This window comes from Netta rufina, assembly GCF_964035555.1.
Source record: "Netta rufina genome assembly, chromosome: 13".
In the NCBI taxonomy this organism is placed as follows: Eukaryota; Metazoa; Chordata; class Aves; order Anseriformes; family Anatidae; genus Netta; species Netta rufina.
In genome coordinates, this window is record NC_140136.1 from 13,522,159 (window position 1) to 13,523,808 (window position 1,650).

The following is a 1,650-nucleotide window of genomic DNA, read 5'->3' on the forward strand; positions in this document are numbered from 1 at the left end:
TTATCTGAGGGGCGATGCCTGTGTAGCTGCTTGAGCTTTCCTCTTCCATTGGAAAGGCTTCTTCACTTGCTTCTTCTGAGTACAGGAAAGCCTCGGGCTGTGCAGCAGGTTCCACATCAGCCAGATCTCAGCAACTTTCAGGCTGTGAACTACCATGAGATCTTTGTAAAAACAGGGCTCAAACGTCTGTAGGTGCGGGGCAGCAGAAGGCTTGACGATCCCAAAGGTCTTGAAACCTTCATGCAGAATGGGTTTGAGGTTGATTCTCTGTAAGCACATGCCCAAGAAGACATCGTCGATGGGGAAGAGTTCTACCTCTCTGCAAGCCCTGGAGAGCTTCCTCATGGTGCAGCTGGAGAGCAGAAAACCTCCTCCTCCTGCGTAGGCAGGGTAGATGCTGAGCCCGTACATGGTCTCTGGGATATAATATTTACTCTTCCGAACGCGGATGGGCCGGGCGTTGTAGATGATGTCCCCAACAAAGAGGTCCTCGGCGGGGTTGTGTCTCTCAAGGAAGTCAACGATGTTCTCGATGTTAACAAAAACGTCAGCATCGCCTTTAAAAATAAACTTCACGTTGTGGCAGAATTCAGCAGCCCAGTTCAGGAAGTGGATCTCCTTCAGGGTCAGGTTGAAGAAAGTGTCCATGAAGTCCCAAAGTAAAATGTCGCGGTACGTCTGACTCTCCTGGTGCATCAGGGTCTCCCATGTGGCCAGCGCTGTCCTATTCCTTGGTGTTCCCAGCAGGAACACTCGCTGAATCTGCTCCCCGTTCACCAAACCCTCCCTGCCCCAAGTTTTCCGGACGATCTCTCGTCTGTCGAAGTCTTCAACTACCGATTTGATAGCGATGAGCAGAAAGGGACCTCCGGGTGTTCTCTTGCATTTCTTGGGCTGGTTGATGAGGAGGTTGAAGTTCCTGTTGTCCTTGTTGAGGAGATAGCGCTTGAAGTTGAAGGCAGAATCGGCTGCTGGGGCTGGGGTTATAGTTTGGACCCTGGTGTTAGCTGCTTCTGCTCGTCTAACAGTGGGAATTAACTGGGGTTTGGGTGCTGTTGCCTCTGCTGGTGTGGGTCTCCCAGGTGCTCTGGGGTCAGAGAGTATTCGCTGCGTTGCTGAGGGCTGCTTCTGCGTCGGCTCCTTGTGCCCTTTTGGGGCAAAATGCTCCAGCTGGGTGTAGAGTAAAGAGCAAAGTGCGACCACCAGGAGAAGGGTACAGATCGCGTCCCCTTTGAGACGAACTCTCATTGTCCCCGTGGTCTTCCTGGGACTGCTAAAAGCTGTGTCTGAGCTGCCTGGCACCAATGCCCATCTGTAAATAAATGTGCAGCATGTCACCAAGCAGGATTTAGAAAACAAGCCAGCAAATACATTTTACTCATGGAAACACCAAGACATGGTAAGGAACTCGCTAAGAGATGCAGAGGTCCCAGACCTAACGCAGATCCCAGTGATCTGGCTCTGTGCCTTGCTTAGGTGTAAGTCACCAAGAAGTCATCCAACATCCTGAAAACCAATCCCAAAATACACCCACTCCCAAAATACACCACTAATCCGTCCTTCCTCCCATGTCCCTCCCTCCGGAATGCATTTTGCCATTTCAGAGGCTTTTTGACCTTGCTCTTCCCAAAGCAGGGACCGATGGACTGT

The 1,650-nt window shown here is 51.3% G+C and overlaps 1 protein-coding gene across 1 annotated transcript; it reads right to left on the reverse strand.

Annotated features, from left to right (window-relative positions):
* Positions 1 to 1,248, reverse strand: B3GNT9 (UDP-GlcNAc:betaGal beta-1,3-N-acetylglucosaminyltransferase 9; the record flags this gene model as incomplete). The annotated part of the gene is made up of 1 exon (XM_084294722.1): positions 1 to 1,248. One exon carries the CDS (start codon positions 1,246 to 1,248, stop codon positions 1 to 3), a length of 1,248 nt encoding a protein of 415 aa, XP_084150848.1.
* Positions 1,249 to 1,650: the final 402 nt, after the last annotated feature.